This window comes from Blennius ocellaris (assembly GCF_963422515.1).
Source record: "Blennius ocellaris genome assembly, chromosome: 11".
Taxonomy (NCBI): domain Eukaryota; kingdom Metazoa; phylum Chordata; class Actinopteri; order Blenniiformes; family Blenniidae; genus Blennius; species Blennius ocellaris.
Window position 1 is genome coordinate 19,649,151 of NC_137660.1, and position 18,335 is coordinate 19,667,485.

Below are 18,335 nucleotides of genomic sequence, written 5' to 3' on the forward strand. Positions count from 1 at the left end.
TTACGACACCATCATGTTGATCAGTGGTGACATGTATTACATATAGCAGATACGAAGTGAAGTTGTACTAATACACAGTGAAAGACGACTAAATGTCTTGAATGTTTACATGTTGACTGTTCTCAGGGGGCATGTGTGTGTGATTGCGTTACAAAACCATTCCACCAACTAATGGCCTGACTATAATTTTTGGTTCCCACGTTCCAAGGTGTGCGGCTGTAATAATATTGTTGTCTGAGAATGGAACTTTTCTAGAACAGAAATTACAAACTCATTCTGGCACTGTTTATTTTTCTATTTGTTTGTTGGTTTGTCACGTCTCTTGAGAGTTTTCAGTGTCATGTGAGCATCTATCAAAATATTTATTCTCTCTCTAGTCTAAGGCCCTGTAATTTTCAAAAGTAATGAGTTGCTTTACTTAGTTGTTAGTTACTTTTAGTTACTTTTCAAAAACACGACGCGCCACCTATAAAGCATTCGACCTTTCAGCCTCATTCTATTCTTTCTGTAGATTCCATCATATCAAACCGACTCAACTGAAACACTGGTTTTGTTTTCAAACGAACTTGTTTTGTTCATTTCGGGAAGGCGGAGTTCATCTGCAGATTTTTTTTTTAATGAGTTTCACTTCCTGTGCCGGCTGTCTCACTACTGGCTCAGATTTAAGGTGGAATTTTTCACTGTGGATAAGTTTTCTTCCTATACAGAGTGGACAATGGACGCTCAGGTTTTTGTCACCTTTCACTGAGTTGAACTTAACGGCATGACGCTGCACGGTCTTGTCTCCTGTGCTCCATGCCGTCTCCCATTGACGTCGTGCGGCTGCAACGTCATTGTCATGAAACAAAATCATGGTTCAGTAACGCGGTGACGCAGCCTGCTTGCAGGAAAGTAATCTAATTATTGTTTTTTCAAAAATAATTCTTACTTGTTAGCCGAAAAATGTAATATGATTACAGTAACACATTTTTGGAATGCTTTTGGTGTTTGTTTGTGGCAGAGTTACAGCACCAATGTTTTGAGTCACTTTTATGGTGCCTTGTGGATGGGAAACCTTTTAGGAATGACGGGTAGAGAATAAAACATTTTGGCTCATGTGGACAATAGTGTCAAACACAGTTTAATTTAGGGACGACAAACAATCCAATTTCATCGTGAGTGCGCCATACCAGTAAAATCGTGCCATGATAACCTTTAAATTGAAACTTTTAAGCTTTTTAAATTGTTTTTATTTGTTGTATTGTTTATTTCAGTATACATGACCAAACAATCACCACAGAAAAATGACTATAATCTCAACATAAAGCCAATTTTTATGACTTTCTGATGCCAAAATAGTGAAATGTCCTAAAAACTTCTGTAGCTGTTACATTATACATGTTCCACTGACAGCATGGGTTTGAGGCTGGTGGGAGTTCGATAGCTATGAGGGAGCTATCGTTCATGGAAGTATCAGCAATCTCAGCTCAGGTCTCTGTTGTGTTATGTTTTCTAATCTTAACAAATTTGTTTAAAAAAAAAAAAATCAGTTTTCTATGATATTTTTACAATTGGCTTGGTGGTTTGGTGGGCCGGATCAGAGCCTCTAGCGGACAGGTTTTGGCCCACGTACCTTATGTTTAACACCCCTGCTCAAAATAGTAAAGCCAGACTTCAGTAGAAGCTGTAAAAAAAAAATGTAATCACATGTTGGTGCCACCCCAAGTTCAACACATGGTACCCCGTGTGCCTCTAATATACTCTGAATCTGCCCCTGGACATAGTTACCAAAATATAGCTGATTCCCTGATATATTGTAAATAAAACAAACACTGCACTAAAACTAAAGATCCCTTTTTTAGCTTTAGCTCATAGTATAATAGACTGTATGTGGAATAAGTGTGAGCCCATTTAAAACTTCTTCAATAACGGTGTTGTCCATAAGCAAGCGTGTCTGTGTGCTGAGAGGGCAGAGCCATGTCAAAGTCCACGTGCGGCTCTGTGAGGAGGCGGGGCCGCTGATCACGTGCGGCAAGCGTGGTGTCGGTGATCTGGGAGCAACAAGCGGCGGGCGCGCGCACGGATGGATTGCCAGACTGGCCCGGTCTGACGTCTGATGTCGTCTGAAACACGGCGCAGTGTCTTTAACACGCGTCCTCTCCAAGCTCACTGTCAGTCCCACTGTCTCGCCCGCCGGAGCGGAGACGCGCAGGTTATTCTGCGAGTAAAGAATCAGCGGCAGGCGGCAGACTGCTCACACAGCCTCCCACTGGATGGAGGAGACCGTGGTGATGATGATGATGATGATGATGATAATGATGATGGTGATGGTGATGGTGACGATGGTAGTGTTAATGAAAACCATAACGAGCGCTCTGACTCGGACATCAAAGTTGAGAGATTTGATGTCAGATATGAAATAAACTGCAGATTGGTGCTTGAAACACTCACAGTGGCAGAATTGTACTTGGAATAGTTTTTGGCAGAATCTGCAAACATCAAGAGAACATTTTGATGATTGTCATGATCCCATATAACTGGGATTTGAAGCTGAAATAACCACAACGCGATATTTTTCTATCTAGTGTACACTCTTATTTAAGTTTCATAACACAGAAGAACTTTTTGGGGATTGGAGGTTTTCGAAGTTTGGGGGTGACCTTCCTTTTGGGGGCGCCAGAGAATGAAAAGATCTGCTGGGGTTCAGGGGAATACCTGTTCTCTGGAATTCTTTTTATTTCTTAAAATTTTTGAGAAGAAATCATGCTGTATGCTAAAATAAATAAATGTCATATATATATATATATATATATATATATATATATATATATATATATATATATATATATATATATATATATATACACATACACACACACACACACACACAGATTTTTGTCAAGTGGCAGATTTTATTGTAGGTATGCTGAGTAAAGTAGAATAAAATTCTGTTTCAGGCTATATATAAAGACTTACCAGATATTTCAAATACTTTGCATTGTTTATACATTGGCCATTAATAATATTGTCTGATGTAAAATGCATCAGAGTATTGCATTTCATGAAACAAATGACCAATTGGAGTTGAACAACATATCCATTTCATGTCCATGGAGTGTTCCTATTTGTAATCCACATGGTTGGGATTATTTATTGACTTTATTATATATGCTATATCTAATGTTTTTTTAGCTGTACTTTGGCAGTTTTACAGTTTCCACTTCCACATTCATTCATCGTCGGTCTGAATTTATATATTCCTGTATAACATCCCAGATGTTGAAACCTGAATGTAAAAGCATGCACAGTTGCGTAAAACCACTGAAAGGGTGTGAGACTGTAATAAAAAAAATAATAATATTGCTGTTCCCATGTAAAGCTGCGCAAGGGTCGATCTGCATGGATTACTTTCAGGCCTACATCTATTCTTCGGCTATTGACAACCTCTCCCTTTCCAGTGTGCATGACTGGAGCTCTCACTAGCGCTGCTAGTGGACAATCAAACCTACACACCCACCTCCAGACACACTCGCATTTCTCATTTCTTACTTCTAGTCTAAATTAGATAGCAAGGCGCAGTGTCGGAGCTCACAGATCGCACAGAATTAGTTTAAAGTACTAGTGGTAGTTAAACAGTGTATCTCAGATTCAACATGGAGTCCCCTCCAGATCCAGCGAGCGACCCGGGCAACAGCGCCTCGGAGCCGGCTACCCCGGTCAGGGAAACCCCGGTAAACCTGGAGACGCTCCGGAAAGCGGACCATCCAGCCCCGGTTCGGAGGCAGACCTGTTCCAGCACCAACAGAGGTAAGCGGATCACATTCATACAGGAACATCATCCAATCGAGGGTTATTTCTTTTCTTCTTCCTTTTTTTTTATTTTTTATTTATTTAACTTCAACATGAATTAAATCGCGTCCTCATGGATACATGCACATTGTCTAAAATTCAGGCATGCAAGGGAGGAGACGTGCCTTATTATTTAGCAGAAACGCGGCGTCTTTATTTTATTTTGTGCGCGCTTGGTTGTAATAATTGCTTCGCGTGTGCGTTGCTTGTGTTCAGGCTCCACTGACAGCTCAAATCATAAAGGGGGTGCTTCGGTCACACATGTCACATTTTTTTTTTTTTCTTACTCTCGACTGCAACATTAATCAATTATCCAGGAACTCCGGTTCGACCAGCGGGACCTTCTCCCGGCGCCAAACACCGGCGACAAATCCACGCGCTGCCGTACGCGATAATGTCAAAGTGTTGAAAGTGAACTTTGGGAAACTGTGGCTCAGTTTTTGATCGATCAAGTCCCGGTTCGTCTTTGTAGGGACGTGTCCTCCGCTGCGCCGTCCGCCTCGGGTTTGTTTCACATCTCCTGCTCACACATTTAGACTATTCCTTGTGTGGAGAAAAAAAAGAAGAAGAAGAAAAAAAAAAGACGCCCCGGCAGCTGGAATTTGTTTAGTGGCAGCAAACACTGTTTCAGGCATGAAAAAGCACTGCACATTTGTAATTTATTTATATAATATAAATGCGACTGGACCGTCACGTGGTCAGAGGAGTGAAGCCTAAAGTGTGTGCGTTTATCGATCGCCTCCCTTCAAAGTGTGGCTATATTATACGATTTTTATTATTTTTTTAAAACCAGATTTATCCCATCACGTCCCGTCCATGTTGTACAGTACAAGACAGTATTTAACCACACCCCCTCTCGGCTGCTGTCTCCAGCTCAGACAAACCGGGCTCACCCAAGTTCAAAAGAAATAGTGATTTCTCTGCTCTTTCTCTCCACCAGCAGACTCTTGTGATGGACACACTTCAGCAACACGGTCCGTGTAGATGTGACCACTAATAATTCACTGATCGATCTCTCTCTGTGCTTGTTTTTTTTTTTTTTTTTTTTTTGTGCGCACTCTTCCTGTGCGCAAGGTTATATTTAGAGTGTGATATGGTGAATGTGGAATGTAAGCTGGTTATGTAACAGGTTTAGCCATAAACAGAGGCGCGCAACCGAAGAGCAGAAATCACCATCGAGCAGATCTTTCTTTTTTTTTTTCTTTTTTGTCCAAATAGTTCACCCGCTGTCACCGAGGTTGTGTTTTTTTTTTTTTTTTTTTATGTGAAACAAGCGCTGCACTTTATCGAGTGTGTCTTCAACTGAAGGGAAACTGTGTGTGAGAGTGTGTGTGTGTGAGACTGTGGGCTGGCACAAGCCGGAGCGCTTATGTAATAGCGGGGCAAAGACAGGTAGTTGAGATTCTTTGTGGATTGATTTCTTTCTCTCTCTCTCTGTCTCTCTCTCTCTTTTTTTCCTCTAAAGTCTGACTTTCAGACACTCCTAACCTGCTGACCCATATTCACCCCACCCTTTATATACAGGATTAAAGTGCGTCTGGGAAAGAGAAAGACAGGAAAAAGGACGCCTTTGCTCTGTTATGTAATGCTGAATGGGTGAAAAAAGAAAAAAAGAAGCAGTCGGGCGATCCTTGCTGTTTAACAGGAGGATCTGCGCACTGAAACTTAAGTTTTGGTGTTTGAATAAAATATAAGAATGTTGTTGTTTTTTGTGGGGTGGGGGTGGATTAGCATGGGAGAGTTCACAGAAAAGTTTTCCCAAACTTTTTAAGAACTTATTTTAAGTCAAAACGCACCTCACATATATTCATTCTCTCCTGTGCCTTTTTTCAGTCTCATAGCCAGCCTGATTACTCGATAGCTAAACTCTTAATAAATTGATATATAAACAGCGTCTATAAGCAACGCCACAGTACCAGTCTGGTGTGATTTTCCATCTAATCCAAATACTCACCCATGTTGGAGTGGTTTTACACACCATCACAGCATCAGGACAGCCTGTCTATTGTATTAAAAGAGGCTTAGCAGAGGTCACAAAGGAGATGTTTCATAAATGTAATAACAGGAATATTTATAGAGCTCATCATGCAGGAGAGCAGAAGAAAAGCTTGCTTTCATGAAAAAAAATTGGTGGCTTAATTGCTTTATTGAATAAAGTGTTCATGTTATAATATACATGTTCTGTTAAAAATGAATGTCAGCCAGTGAGTGCTGCAGCACATTTGAGCACCAGACCACTCAAACAATAATGAAAAACAAAACAGTTGTGTCACAGAATCATAATATGCTTTTTTAGGATTACAATCAAATACACCAGCTCCAGTATTTGAGGCTACAGCCACAGAAAGCAACACCTGAAAGGCGTCAGACACAGTTTTCTTTGTTTTTAATTCCTTTTTTTTTATTACACCACCTGTATTAGACGTTTTAAGGATGCACATTTCTTATCCTGCATGCAGGACATTTCCTGTTTTAACCCTGAGTGCTCATACCTTTGAAGTAGAAAGGGGTTTATTTCAGCAGGAGCTCTGCTGTAAGACTTGAGTGGGTCAGAGAACGGGCCTTGAAGGGCTGGTGGATATGATTACTGGAAAGAAGAAAGTGCGTTATTTTCATAGGGCAAGATCTCCGTTGTCAAATTTGGAAACAATCGATATTGATGGCTCGGTTATGTAAGGTGATGGTCTCTGCAGAGGTTTTAAAACCTCACAAAGTGTACAGGGAAACTGGAAGCCGCAGATCTGATGTGAGTGAGTAGATTATTATTCAAGTCAAGTTTTAATATTGAAAGTGTGTGTTTTGGTAGTGTAGTATAGACTGAGTTGAACTGCTGAGCTCGACTTAATATACTGTACACACACTTGTTGTTGTCACTCACATTGACAGTCGTTTGAGGATTACTCTGCTTTGACATGCAGAAAAAGAACACTTATGGTGCATATCTGAAATTTGCCACTTAGAAAATTGTGAAAGCTGTCGCAAAGTGAGGTGTGCTGCGGTTAGTGGAGAATAGTTCAAGATGTTTTGCCTCAAATGGCATATTTAAGTATTAGTTTTGGGGAAGAATAAAGTCTCAATCCATAATAAAAAGTCAGATTATGAAGACCGTCTTCTTAATGAACACACACCTGTTTTATTTTCGACTGCAGGAAGAACTAAAGTGGCAGCCTCTATATAGCGGTTGACACAAGACGGATGAGGTGCAGGGATTTCCACTTTTTTTTTTTTTTAAACGTCTCACACAAAATCTCAAAAAGCCAGGTGTTGGCAAGGGGCTTGCGCACCACTCGAGTGGACAGCAGCATTATTGTGGCTGTGGCATTCTCAAATTCAATGAATTACGGCTCTCTGCCCGCTGGAGAGCATGAAGATACAGGTATAAGCTGATCGCTGAGCCTACAGCTCGGACACATCCAGGAGAGGAACTCTATTATGTCTCTCTCTCTTTTTTTTTTTTTTTTCTGACTGACTGCCTATAACATCATATTGAGTTTCAGTCCTCTTGTGATTTCAATTGTAAAGTGTGGCTGAAGTAATAATACCATCAAGTCTTTTATTGGTAGCTGTCAGACACTTAACGTTGTTAAAATTTTACCCATCAGCCCATTCTTTCGGTTCGTTCTTCGCCTCTATACTGAGCTGTTACATCTGCTGACATTTGCTCCTGGTTTCGATTGTGGCAACGCTGCCTTTGAACAATAAGGTCTCCTGTCCTTATGAGCTTCAAAGGTCAATTTCATTTGAACAGTTATCTAAGGACGTATTTGTTGAGTATTAGGTAAAAGTATAGGTTAAGTACAAGGTAAAATATGCATCAATTGAGATTCACTTGTTTCTGTCAGGCAAAATTAAAAAAAAAAATTGTATAAATAGAGCAACAACAAAAAAATCGTATCAACCATGTTTTTTTCTTTTTTTCTTGATGAGCTGACTGAGCTACTGGTGAAGGAAAACGCTGAACAGTGACAGTGACAGATTTTATAGTTGGATGTGACGACGTTACAACACAAACACTTTGATTTTTCAATAGAAGTCATTGCTTTTCCGAATTTATTGAGTGGGGACTGAAATGTAAATACCAGTGAAAGTGTTGTATTGCAACTTATGGTAGCAGTAACTTTAAAACTGTTATACTGTGTGGGTGAATTTCTGCATACGTACATACATAGGGGATCTTGCAGCATGATCTCCTTGAAGAACTAGTAACAAAATCAACTTGAGTTTCTTTTATTTAGGTGCATCCAAAAAATAAAGATGTCTAAAGAGGTTGCTGAGCTTAGTTTTCGAAGACTTTTTTTTAATGTGCTGTTTTACTATTTAAAAAGCTGAAATGCATTCTCGCATAATCTGGAATACTTCACTTTATAATTCTTTGATATTTATGCTGCACTTCTATTTACTGTTCAAAATGCTCTGTCATACTGCTTCTAGGAGAGTTATTATTGTTTTCAACTTGATGATCGGACAAAAAAAAAAAAAAAAGGAGTACTACAATATAGTCTCATAACAGACCAAAATATTCTTGATATCGTCGCAGCTCTCCTGTGAACACAGCAGACTTACAGCTGTCGTTCCACATGATGTTGTCCTCCATCTGTACGGCACCAACATACATCAAGACAGTTTTTCCTGGTCTCAGAAACAAAGTATGATCACATTTTTATGAAATGTATAAGAAGTTTTTTTCCCCTAAAATATCAATTATTGTGACAAAACTGCTGGTTTACACACACACACACACACACACACACACACACACACACACACACACACACACACACACACACACACACACACACACACACACACTGATATGCAAAACAGTCCCAACTGAATCTCTCTGAGGTTAAAACAAGGTTAAAACTGCTGACTGCAATGTGTTCGGTGAAGTTTAGGCTGAAATCATAACTCTACTAAAACTCTACTATTTACCCTGCAATTTATGTAATGGTGCACATTCACAAGTTCATTCAAAACGTGTCAAGGACATGCCGTGAGTGCACTGTATCTCCTTGACTTTTGTCATGATTATTAATTCTTTAGTTAACATCTTCCCTTTTAACATTTCGCATGCATATATTGCATGTTTAACCCACATGGTGCTCAAGCTGAAGATGTTTTAAGCCCTTTTAATGAGAGAAATGATCACTTCATTGTGCTTATGATCAGTTTGCTTGTTTTTTTTTTGATATGGCAGTGACTTAAGATGCGCATGGGCTTAACCTTTTTTTTTTTTTAATTACTATTCACTGTTCATTGGCTTCAGTCCTGACTTTCAGGTTTGGTGACCTGGGTTCATATCCTAGTTGCAGCAGGAAAGACATCCTGTGTAAAAACTGGTGCAAGTTTCAGAGACTTGCTGCGGTGACCCCAAGTAACAGGGCCAAATAAACACAACTTCATTCATATGAGTAATATTGGAGCAATTTTAGATGTCTGTTCTGTGCAGTTTGAAAGTATTGTAATTAGATTTGATGATTAGCTGTAGACGGATATGAATACTTCAAACTTAGTTTTTTAATTTCTACCAAAAGGATTGCCACGAAATCGAATAGAAAACTTCATTTCAAAATACAAACAACAATGAAGCTCGTTTTGTATTTGAAATTTAAAAAAAAAGAAAAAAGGATGCATGATAGGTTTTTGGATCGGATTCTGCTTTTATGAAACATAAGTTTATGACTCAGGAGCTCCAGTCTTCATGTAACCAACATTTTTTCAAAAGTTAACTTTGTAGCTTCAAGCACTTCTATTTAGTTTAATATGACAAATCAAATCCAATTGGCCAGAATTCAAGTGACATCCTTGTGCTTTTAATCAGTAGAGGATCTTTTTTTCTTCATTTATCCCACAAGTACACTACAAATAGTTTCTGTAGGTTTCACTATTATACAAGAGTGTTTACTATTTTTGGATAAACGTTTTAAATACTGAGCAAAGTTAAAACAAAATATTTTACAAACAAAACACTCAAACTAAAACACTGCCACAAGAATGCAAACCACATATTTACTTTTGTAGCTCTGTTTATGCCGCTTCAATTTGAGCTTTTTTTTAAAATATTTTTGGTGGCGTAACACACTTTCTGGTTTCATTCGCATAGCCTAAAAATCTATACATACAAAACCAAGTTAAAATACTTAACCTAGACAGACTGTGAAAGTTTTATTCACGTGGGACAACTTATTTTGGAGTTTGAATCACCGGTGGCTTAACTGGGGCTGGCGAGGAAATTTCAACTGGTGACAGACACCAGATTTGATATGAAGTCTCCAGTGGTGACTGATAGCTCAGATCTATGGCCCATTTACAGAAATCTGTATCTTTGATGGATATTTTTGAATAGTTATGACCGGAAATACTCCAGATGCATTATTGGAGGGCGTTAAAGGAGTCTAATTTTAATGTGGTACACTGTGACCTAAGTACTCGCACTGCTTGGATCAGTGCTGCTCTGTGCCTCTCTGATATGAAAAGGGCCCCTCAGAAGAGGCCTGAAGGGAAAGAGGTGGAGAGAGGGGTCTAAAGCCTCACTCCGAGGATTTTTTTGTGTTACATCTGGTGCCAATCCTTTCACATCTCCACGATCCCGAGAAGGTGGGTAAGCCCCTCACAGAGAGAGTCTTAGCACTCTTTGACCTGCAGTATCTTTCAAAGCATCAGTCCTTCGCCTTTGAACAGAATCAGACTGAATGCATACAATCATGCTTATGTGTGGCGTGTGAAGTCCCATCCATCCATCCATCTACTCGTCTTCTATACCACTTCATCCAAGCCGGGGTTTGGAGGAGCTGTACTCGATTCTGTCCAGGGTCCATCACAGAAAATAGATGGCTATAAATTCACATTCACACCGAGGGGCAGTCTAGAGTCATCGGTGTACCTCAAATTAATATTTTTAATCTGTGGCGGAATATGTAAGATATGGAATGTTTAGTTTTCTGGTTGTTATCAGCTAACTTTGTCCATGCAATTTGTAGAGTTGTGCTTTTGCCCCCCCCCCCCCCCCCCCCCCGCCTCGTGACATGCGTGTGTCTCCTTTAAAACAGGAAGGGGTTGCGTTGTAAAATCTGAAGTGTGTTATTCAAACAGCACACCTCAAGACAAGCTTCTTTACTGTTATTTATCTTGCTTTCTGTGCTGAAAGGGCCTCATCACAACAATGCTTTAAGGACTCGGTTGAGTGGGAGGGGGGGATGTAACATCTTACTTTGATAAAAAATGGAGCTATCCATTGCTTATTGTTGCTTGACTTGCACAAGGAAAGAGTTGTGACCACAAAAGGAAACAAGGCAGAATAATCTATGTGCTTTTTCTTTTCATTAGAGTAGTAATGTAATTGAACAGTGTGTGCACTCATGTCTTCTCAGGGCACTTTAAATACAGTCGAACATTAAAGACTTGACAGAATGGACTCAAAAATTGCTTAACATCAGCTGGAATAGTATGTTTTTTTAAATTTTCCTCAATCTGTGCAATGCTATTTCATCACATTGGAGGTTATTACTTCTCATTTTCACAAATCCATCATTGAATTTTCCCCCAAAAAAACAAAAAAACAAATAAAACAGCTGTTCCAAGAACAAAGCATTTTTTCTGAAGTACAAACATTGTTTTTTCTTTGATTCTATCACTTAGAGATAAGCTAACAATATTGAGGATGGCAAAGCACACATACCACATGTTTGTTTTAGTTAGTTCTTTTTTTTTTTTTTTTACTGCTACGGTATCACTTCACCAAGTTTAGCTGTCACCTGAAATAAACAAAAAAAAAACTTTTGGAGACACGAGAGATAAAACAACTTGAAAATCAGTGTCATTTCTGTTGGCTTGATTATTTATATTGGAATAACAAGCGCAACTTAATCTCATAAATAAAAAAGGGAAAGATACAGATCCGTCCCCTCCAGGTACTGCCACCACTTAATCGAATTAGCTCCACTCGCAGGCTTGACGGGCTCTTCAAACACCCCTGGTGACTTCTGAGTGCCGATTACAATCAGCTACTATTTTCAGCCTTTGATTAAAATCTGGTGAGGTTGGACAGAATTTTTTGAGCGCAGAACTAACTAATTATTAACATTGCAGCCGTCTCTCCTTTTTTTTTTTTTTTTTTTTTTTTGCCACTTACCAAGGGCTAGTGAGCAGTTGTAGTTAAATAATACCCGTTGTTATTGATTTTGTCTTATTAAGATAGCTTTTTACTAGTTCTGTTGACATGAACGTGTCAAATATTTGTGTAATTAGACAAAATGTGAGAATATGAAACGGTCCATTTTGTTTGTTCGTAACACTGTAATCTCTCTTAAACAAACTAGCTGTTCATACAAATGTTCTCATCTGGCAGACAACAGCAGTGAACACAACTCTCCACTCACAGAATAATAGAAGATGATCACAATTGTTCCTACCTCACACAGTATGTCACACAATCACTGTAACGTGCCTGTCAAAGACTATTCAGCTTCTTTTGTTGCTTTCAAAAGGCAGCTTTTGAATATGAATCAGTCACTAATGAATATTTGGTTCTTGCGTGTGTCTGTGAATGGATTGCTTTAGGAAGGGTTACTAAGACGGAGTGTGGCACGATGGGGCTCAATCAATGCGGCGTTGCTGCTGTGCTTTCTGACAGTGATTGAAAGACGGAGTCACTCTTCACCGTGTACGACTCTCCGATCCTTATTCACTGACAAATATCGTCTGTCTGATCAATCAATATTTGCAGCTTTATTTTAGTAATGCCGTACTTAAGGGGCAATAATTAACGCCGTGCTCGGTTGTTAAAAGCCTATTTTTATGTGACAGACTGAAATAGACGCACAGAAATAGGAAGATAAAAAACCTTTTGGTTGAGGGTGATACCAGCACACTGCAGGCGCTCCTTACACATTTACACGATTAACTTATTATGAGGCTTTATCGCATATTAGGATTTTTGTTTGGTTTTTAAGTTATTTAAGTCATGTTGTGTATGATTTATAAGGTGTTATAGGGTTGTAAAATATATAATTATTGTACAGATGCAGCCTTCTTTGTGTGTTGAATGGGTTGCTTTAGCATCGAGGCGGAGAAAAACGTGTTACTGTACTTTCGTGGAATGGGTTTGTGTGAATCTTTCATGTATTATCATTCTTCAAAAGATAGTTAACCACCATGTTTTTGGTGTTTGCTGTGATATTTGGACTTCATTAATTTTGACCTGGTGATTTTAAAAGTAGGTCTCAAGAAGAAAAAGTTTAGGCAGTCCTTCGTCAGACTGATGCACAAACGTATTTGGCCACATTTATTCTGTAGGGCTTAATGCTCAAATACAATTTTTGCAAAGATATAAATTTCATCTTATAATTTCAATGCAACCGCCATCAAACTACAGTATAAATAAAGTATGGCTCTGAAGGGAGCAATGAACACCAATGCTATGTGAGTCAACACACATACTGTGTTAATGGTGAAGTCTGTAAATATGGACATTACGAATTCTTTAACAAATGAATCAGAAATATTTTGTGTATCAGTGGTTGATACCTGTGTACTGGAGGTATGTGTTTTGAAAATGGGATCTTGCATTTTCTCGCCTCCTAAGATGGAGAATTATGATGCTGGTGCCATTCAATAATGTGAAAGTCGAGATGAAATGTGAATGATCGTTCAGACTTCAGTTGAAAAATATCAGTTATGTATGAAAGTTGTCAGAGTGATTAAAAAAAAAAAAAATCTACTTTTAGCCACTTTTGCGTGTAGCTTTTGAGAGTCAAAATAGTCTTTTCTCACCCTGTTGATTATTTTTTTAAGAATGCTGCAAGAGAAGTTTTACATACAAGTGCTTGAAGGACGACGCCCTTTTTTCTCTCGTAGAAACTAGCAAATATTTTGCACATATCCAGCTTAAAAAAAACACAAACTCTTCTCCTTTTATTATTAATTGTTGATGCAAAATGTCCTTTTAAAAGCTGTATGTCTGTAATTGAAATATAGTATAAAACAGTCTAACCGAGGAAGTATTCATTCGGTGTCATCTTGTGTTAAACAAGTGTGGCTTGTGATGCTCATTAATTTCTGCTTGCTCCACTTGCAGTGTTTGGGCTCTCTTTGCTGGCTCAGTGCCACAGTGTCTTCTGAAAGAGCCACTTCATCTCTGTCAGGGGCAGGTGGAAATTTGCTGCACACTTCTAATTGGACAAAGTGCCTTTCAAACTCCAAGCCATCATACACAGATCAGATTATCATACAGACCAGGTGTCAACAGAGGTTTATCACTTCCATTCTCACCTTCTGCTTCTTTTTGCATCTTTAAGGGGATTTTTGAGATTCTCCCTTGGATGTCTCACTTTTTAAACTGTTGGCCCAGAGCACACACAGCCTTTTTTTTTGGGGGGGGGGGGACAGATCCATAGTTTAGTTTTTTTATTTTTATTTTTATTTCTGTAAGTGATATTTGGATAAAACTCACTAGACCAATCACATTTTCAAAGTGTTCAATAGGTTACCATGTTTAGTCCAGTAAAAACACTGGTGTGAATGCTGTGTTGCACAAATGAGTGCAGCTCATTCCTGGGAGTGTGAACGCTGCCATCCGCACCCTGGGGCGCACCAAACAAGACCCTTAAGTGCCGTATTATTTCAGATTTTCATGATTAATGTGAATGATGTGGGGATTTGTGCTGCTGTTTGCCTCCTTTTTACATTTCAAAGGCTGTTGGGGAGTTTTTCGGTGGTAAAAATTCAGTGGTTTAACAGAATTGTTGTGGAAGCCATGCATATGTTTCCTAAATTGTCTGGTTTAATTATGGCCCTGTCCAGTTTGAAGAACTGAAGCGTTTTCCCCGGCAATAAGGAGAATCTCTTGTGAGCTGCAGGCGAGCTCACAGTGGACTTTAAGGTCTGCAGTATAGCTTGGGGCCAGACCTCAGTTGCTTGTAAAAGTAATGGTGAAATCTTCAGATCAGTCCTTCATTCAACATTTAACCAGTGAAAAGAACAGCATGTCCATTGATGCTATTTTGTCTGCCTGAATTAGTTAAAAGCATAAATGCTAAATTTTGAATGAGCCAGAGAAATGAAACAGACGCGTGATTGATCATGAAAATATCAAAAGATGAAAGACTTTACCCCCCCCCCCCCACTTGCACCATAACCATAGTTATTCATATTGTGTAAAAATGATGCCATGTTTTAAGAAATGCATTTGTTTCTCCAGAGTTCATAGTGAAAAGCATGTCTCTGTTCACGCAGCAGAGGATGCATGATTTTGTTTCCTGTTGATCTGAAAGCAGAGAGCGCATGTAAATAGAAAATTAGATTGAGCATAAAATTGAACCTTGAGGAGCAGCACAGGCAATGTGTTTTGAAAAGATGAGAATGAGGTGTGTAAGAGGTTTAATAGATGCTGAACCAAATACTCTGGCGTTTTTACATCTGACTGAGGGTTTGAGCCGACCAATTCTACCTGAATTCAATGTCAAAGCTTGCAATGAAAAAATTAAGAATGAAACCAACATGTTGGTTACTTTAACAAAAAAGACCTTTATTTTGTGGCTGATATTTCAATGCACGCAAGGGGTCGGGAGACAAAAAACAGCAGCGTTGTGTTTTACGATAACCTCCTTTTGATAGTTGAGACGCAGAACCAGTTGCATGTAATGATAAATACATTATCACGACTCCCTTCCACACATCAGACAAACATGGCAAGATTTTGACACAGTCGATTGCTTATCTTGTGTGCATGTTGTCAGCGCAGATGTACTACACTATGCTGATTTGATTCTGGGCAAAGTAAAGTGGACAGGAGAGATTGATGGTGGTGTCCCCAGTCAGACAGATAACACCTGATTCTGCCTGCAGGGGGCTGGTCCAGCACACTCCTCCCCCTGCGCCTCAAATGCATTGAAGGCTGCGTTGAGGAGTCGAACCATTCCTTCACTCAATGCAAATTCAGGGCCACATTCAGAGATGATCCCAGGACGATTGAGCCGATGTGGCCCCGAGCACTCTGCACCACATGATCCATGCATCAGCCACACCTGGGAAAAACCCACATTGGCAATGGGGGTCATTTGTTTAACACAGGTGCATCATGTATCTCGACACACACACACACACACACACACACACACACACACACACACACACACACACACACACACACACACACACACACACACACACACACACACACACTCGTGTGTGCTTCAGTGCACACTCAAAGACAGACGCACGGCCAAATGAACACAGATATACAAGTGTTGTTGAAATGCTGTCTCTATGCAGTATAAAATTGGAAAATATCTGCAGTGGGACATCTTTTTCCGCTTCCATAAGGTGTTGTTTTGGATTGAAAGTTGAAAATGTTTATTTTATGTAGTACAGTATTGTCTTGTTTGAGTGTGAACATTTCAGAACTTCTTCTTTTTTTTTTAAACCTTTTACATTTATGCTGTCTTAATTTCAAATCTTTTTTTTAGTGGTTAATACAAACAAAAGCAGAAATGTGCACATTTTCCTATTGACCGGACAAGTACTTCAGTTTCCTCCCCCAAAATACAAATACATACTTAAATTGCCCATCCTGTAGTCATGTGCATGCATGTGTGTGTATCTTTTTGTGTCGGCTCTGAGATGGACTGGTGACCTGTTTTAAGTTGTATCCTGATGTCAGCTGGCAGAGGGTTCAGCCCATAAGTCTCACTTTAATTAAGAAGGTGCATCATACAGAATTACATGTATAAATTGGTGGCACTGTAAGTATAAGGAACACGTGTTAAATTGGATGTTTACTTAAGCCACATGGATGTTTTGGAGCTTTCCTCCCTCTTACAGATTAAAGTATTTGTCAGACATCAGTTTCTTTAGTCAGTAATCACATAATCACAAGTAGAATTGCCAGAACATCTTTATTCTGAACATGTTTTGCGGTTGCTCTTTCTTGTACAAACACTGAAAACTATCTACTTTGGGGATTTTGACACCTGGTCAGACAAAGCAAATATCACCTTAGGCTGAAGGATGATTGTAAGAGGTTTTGTGGATACTGGGGCTATTTTAAAAGGTTCTGTGCTTTGTGCTGCACTAAAAGCTGCTTTGATGATGTTACATCATTTGCCACAATTTACCAACCATCAGTAACGTTCCGAGTGTCTTATGATCCATGGAGATCAAAGTATGCAGCTTCATTTTCAAGAAGACATCCAGTGCAGCAAAACAAATTTTCTTTCTTGTTTAATTCGATAACGTGCGTGGCACAGGTTCTCGGTGTGTGTGAAGCAGATGGTGAAAGGGTAGTGCATAATAGATCTCAATATTAACTGTAGCACATGCTGGGAGTGTTGGTGGATGGCACACAGCAGAGCAAAAGTGAAGCGATGACCTTCTGTCCCATCATTTACCCTCCCGTGCCCCCCATATTGCACTCAAATTACTTTGTTTTAGCCAATTAAAGCAGCCGGCTGAGCATCAAGCGGGCTGCCATTTTTTGCTCACCTGGACCCATGTGACATTATCGCTCTGTCATCGGGAGAGATAGCCGTAAGTGGGAATCTCCGGCGTGGCACCGTGCCACCTAAGACCCCACTGTGTTCACCAGGATTAATGCAGCGAGCTCCTCCAACCTGCAAGAATCAGTCGGCTCTCGTCTGGTCCTTGTAATAGCACTGCAAGCAGGTCCACATTTTTTTTTTTTTTCAAGTTTGCACACACATGCACATAAACAAAGACAGACAAATACATAGATACATATATAAATATATATATATGTGTGTGTGTATAGAGAGAATTTATTGTCTCTATCTCATTTACTTGTCACTGATCAAGATACCATATGCTGAGAAATGGTTCTCCATCCAAATCCTTTAATGGCTCAACAATAGAAGGACGGCAGACACAACAATACCATGGCACGGAATGAGTGAAGGACCGGGGAGTGTGGTGTTTAACAGCCATACGAGCACAGATTATGTGCTTGAAGGGGCTGAATTGAGTGCCAGCAGTGACAGTTGGGCTGGGAATTGAGCGTGCCGGGGACGTACGGCTTGACTCCGCTCGGAAACACCACTGGGTCCGGGGCTCATCTCTGTAGTCCTCCCGACTCCCTCCTCCCACATAGAGGCATTGTGGCCCGCCGTTTGCTCCGCTTCTCCGGGGGAATGGACGGGCCCCTGCTCCCGCTTGATGAGCACTCACTAATGGCTGCTTCTTTGAAAGCTGACGGGCCCGTTTGAGGAGGAGTGTCTTTTACTTCCCTCCAGCTTGCCTTGGCTGGGCATTCGTCAGGCTGCCTGGCTTTGCTGTCCTGCCCACATGATGGTGCGCCAAGGGGCTGAAACGTCTGTCATTTGTTTTACTTTCAAATTAAAGTTGATGATTTACCAATAAAAAGTAAAAATAGTCTTTTGATGATGTCTGGAAGCATATGGAGACAGTGTTGCAATGGTGACATTTTCAGCACTTTGTCAAGCCAGAAATAACAGGAGACAAAGGAGATTTTCCTTTTTACTCTTTTGTATCGCCTC

General features: G+C 39.8%; 1 protein-coding gene across 1 annotated transcript in view; it reads left to right on the forward strand.

Moving 5' to 3' along the window:
* The first annotated feature begins 3,620 nt into the window (after positions 1-3,620).
* Positions 3,621-18,335, forward strand: part of roraa (RAR-related orphan receptor A, paralog a) — a 184,269-nt gene continuing 169,554 nt past the window's right edge. Inside the window, exon 1 of the mRNA XM_080504568.1 lies at positions 3,621-3,786. Within this exon, the coding sequence (XP_080360694.1) occupies positions 3,633-3,786 (154 nt within the window). The 5' untranslated portion in view covers positions 3,621-3,632. The remainder of the gene's footprint in view (positions 3,787-18,335) is intronic.